General features: G+C 39.0%; 1 protein-coding gene across 1 annotated transcript; it reads left to right on the top strand.

Annotated features, from left to right (window-relative positions):
• The first annotated feature begins 473 nt into the window (after positions 1–473).
• LOC126732862 (probable esterase KAI2) lies at positions 474–2113 on the top strand. The gene is made up of 2 exons (XM_050435908.1): positions 474–1010; positions 1287–2113. The coding sequence occupies exons 1-2, from the start codon at positions 643–645 to the stop codon at positions 1729–1731; spliced, it is 813 nt and encodes a 270-aa protein (XP_050291865.1). The 5' UTR covers positions 474–642; the 3' UTR covers positions 1732–2113.
• The last annotated feature ends 942 nt before the right edge of the window (positions 2114–3055 follow it).

Raw genomic sequence — 3055 nt, 5'->3', positions numbered from 1 at the left:
AATTGAGCCGGCCTTGGATCTATTCAACTTTCTTCGTTGACATATGCATTAAAAGAAATTGGGTTATTATACATTTTTAATGTATTAACTATTAATCGCAGATTAATGTTACTATCATCATTCAGCCCAAAAATAAATAAATAAATAAAGATAGATTAAAGACAATGACAGGACTCGAATAATGGACCTGCCTGTCTCTTTCTATAAAAGAAAATCGATCTCCGTCACTGGCCAGGCCGCCAGGGTACTTTGTCATGTGGTGCAAGATTGTTGTTTAAAAAGCCTCATTAATGAAAAATATGGGTACAAACAACCAATCAATCAACGCCATCACACAGTACATACCCCTAGTTACACTTCAGAGAGAGTTAAAATATCTATTCCTTCCTTTTGGTCAGCGAACAGTAGCCACTCGATGAGATCAGATCAGTGACCTGTTAACAAAGCCAAATATATGCTCTAGCCACACCAGATAGTTTAACTTTTTTTGGTCCACTTTATCCTATCATTGCCTATATGTGGTGCGAACCATCTCTCCCTCAATCCAAGTCACGCTTTCACACTACAAAACTGGAGAGAAGCCCAATAAGCGAGCAAGGAATCTAGAAAAATCCAAGAGAGAAAGAAAAAAAAAAAAAAAAAATGGGGATCGTTGAAGAAGCTCACAACGTCAAGGTTCTAGGAACCGGAGTTCAAAACCTTGTCCTAGCTCATGGCTTTGGTACCGACCAGTCTGTGTGGAAGCACCTTATTCCTCACGTCGTTGACAACTACCGAGTTGTTTTGTACGACAACATGGGTGCAGGTACTACCAACCCCGAGTACTTCGATTTCGAACGCTACTCGACTCTTGAGGGACACGCCTATGACTTGCTTGCCATTCTAGAAGAGCTGCAAATTGAGTCCTGCATCTTTGTGGGTCATTCAGTCTCGGCCATGATCGGTGCCATCGCTTCCATCTCTCGCCCCGAGCTCTTCTCTAAGCTCGTCATGATCTCCGCCTCTCCAAGGTACGTACGTAGAACTTTCCTGATCAGCGCGTAGCTCGTGAGATGAGGCTATTAATTAAGCTCATAGTTAATAATAAAATACTTTTCTTTTCGATTGAATTATGGTTTGAACAAGTCAATCACTTGGTAATTTGGACTATTTGGCTTTTTGTGTATGTCGTTGTCGTTTACTTGTGTTAGCCTGTAACGCCTTTAAAATGTTAGAGTAAAATGATTTAAGTATCGAGTTCATTTTAAAAAATGACCTTAATTAAATTTTTTTTTGGGGTTGAGAAGGTACTTGAATGATGTGGATTACTATGGAGGATTTGAGCAAGAAGATCTGGACCAGTTATTCGAAGCGATGAGGTCAAATTACAAGGCATGGTGTTCTGGGTTCGCACCACTAGCCGTGGGCGGAGACATGGATTCAGTGGCGGTCCAAGAATTCAGCAGGACCCTATTCAACATGAGACCAGACATAGCCTTGAGCGTAGGCCAAACTATATTCCAATGCGATATGAGACAAGTACTAGGCTTGGTGACCGTGCCTTGCCACATAATACAGAGCATGAAGGACTTGGCCGTGCCGGTCGTGGTGTCGGAATACTTGCATCAGAACCTCGGCGGCGAGTCAATCGTCGAAGTCATGTCATCGGATGGTCATCTTCCCCAGTTGAGCTCGCCGGACGTCGTGGTTCCGGTGCTTCTCAGGCACATTCGTTTCGATATTGCTGTATGAATTATTATGATAGTTTGTGTTTGTGCTTTTTGGTGAAATGGGCTGTGCAAAGTTCGTGTGATCTTCAATCACTATCGTGGTTCAGTGGTGACCCAACACCTGTCCGCATTAGTACCCAATCGTGCGGGAGAGTCACATCACTTCACAGAGCTCAGTAATAATGTCTCTGGCTAGCTAATCTTATTGCACTATTCTTGTTCTAGAAACTTTTTTCTTTTTTTAATTTATTATTATTATTTATTTTCGTACTTTCTTTCTTCTTTATAGGAGCTCGTTTCCCACATTTGATCTTGGCGTATAGTTAGAAATCCGTACGCTTGGGACTTTCCTCTTTTATCCTTTGGCATGTGCTTTAATTATTAATTAAAAATATTATTCTTAATATTATGTCTTTAAAATATGTAATTACCTAGTGTTTATTTTGTGATTAGTTTTGTATTTTTTTTCTTATGAATAAGTATTTCATTAATCACAAAAAGAGGGAACAAAAAAAATTAAAAAAAAAAATCCACATCAAGCTTGGAAACAAAAAAAAAGCATTCAATCGGAACAGTGGAGATGAGATCTTATTCTCCCTTTTTTTTTTCACACAAAACAAGCCCATCTTACCATTATGGGCCATAAAATTAAAGACTGCCAATCTACCTATAAACTCGAAGGCTATAGACAATTACTGTAATATTCTTCGAGTTTCGCTAATGACAGGTTCAATTGAAAAGTGGGGGAGGATATTGTGGATCATTGAAGAGGGAGAGAGAGCATCTCCTTCAGAGATAACATACTCCTACTATAAACCTAATCCTTTGATTTACTGATGGTAGCCAACACTACTGCCTTTTCTTCTGCTACTAATAGTATGTTACCTCACACAGTTCAGTCCACACTGATAAAACCGTGGTCGTTGTCACTGGACCACTGGTCACAGCTATTGCATGTGCGTTGTCTTCACTCACTGCTGCATCAAAATTGACTTTAATGTAGGGCAGTAGGGGGTGTTGGTGGCTCCCAAGTTTCAATACAAGGGTTTTTAGATGGTCTTCGTCAATCTTTTTTATTCGACTTCAATGCTCCTCAGTGCAGGATTGTCACAAAGTAATATAACTTAGTAAGTCTAAGATTGAATCCATAGAGAAGGGATTAGCAATCCAAGAGATAAAATACAATTAAAACAATAAAATTTATTTGAGGATAATTTAAAATTCGGTTGGCAAAGAAAAATTAATTTGAGGAAAACAACAATTTCTTAAAACACTAAGGCTTAGGGATCCACAAGCAACACATTTATTTGTAGTTCTAACCATTTTTATTTTATAACTCAACTAGA

This window comes from Quercus robur, chromosome 6, assembly GCF_932294415.1.
Source record: "Quercus robur chromosome 6, dhQueRobu3.1, whole genome shotgun sequence".
Classification (NCBI taxonomy): Eukaryota; Viridiplantae; Streptophyta; class Magnoliopsida; order Fagales; family Fagaceae; genus Quercus; species Quercus robur.
This window is presented reverse-complemented; position numbering and strand designations above follow the sequence as displayed.

Coding starts and splice junctions, on each gene's coding strand:
- LOC126732862 (XM_050435908.1), top strand. CDS start 643: ATGGGGATCGTTGAAGAAGCTCACAACGTCAAGGTTCTAGGAACCGGA. Junction 1,011..1,286: donor ATGATCTCCGCCTCTCCAAG/GTACGTACGTAG, acceptor GGGGTTGAGAAG/GTACTTGAATGATGTGGATT.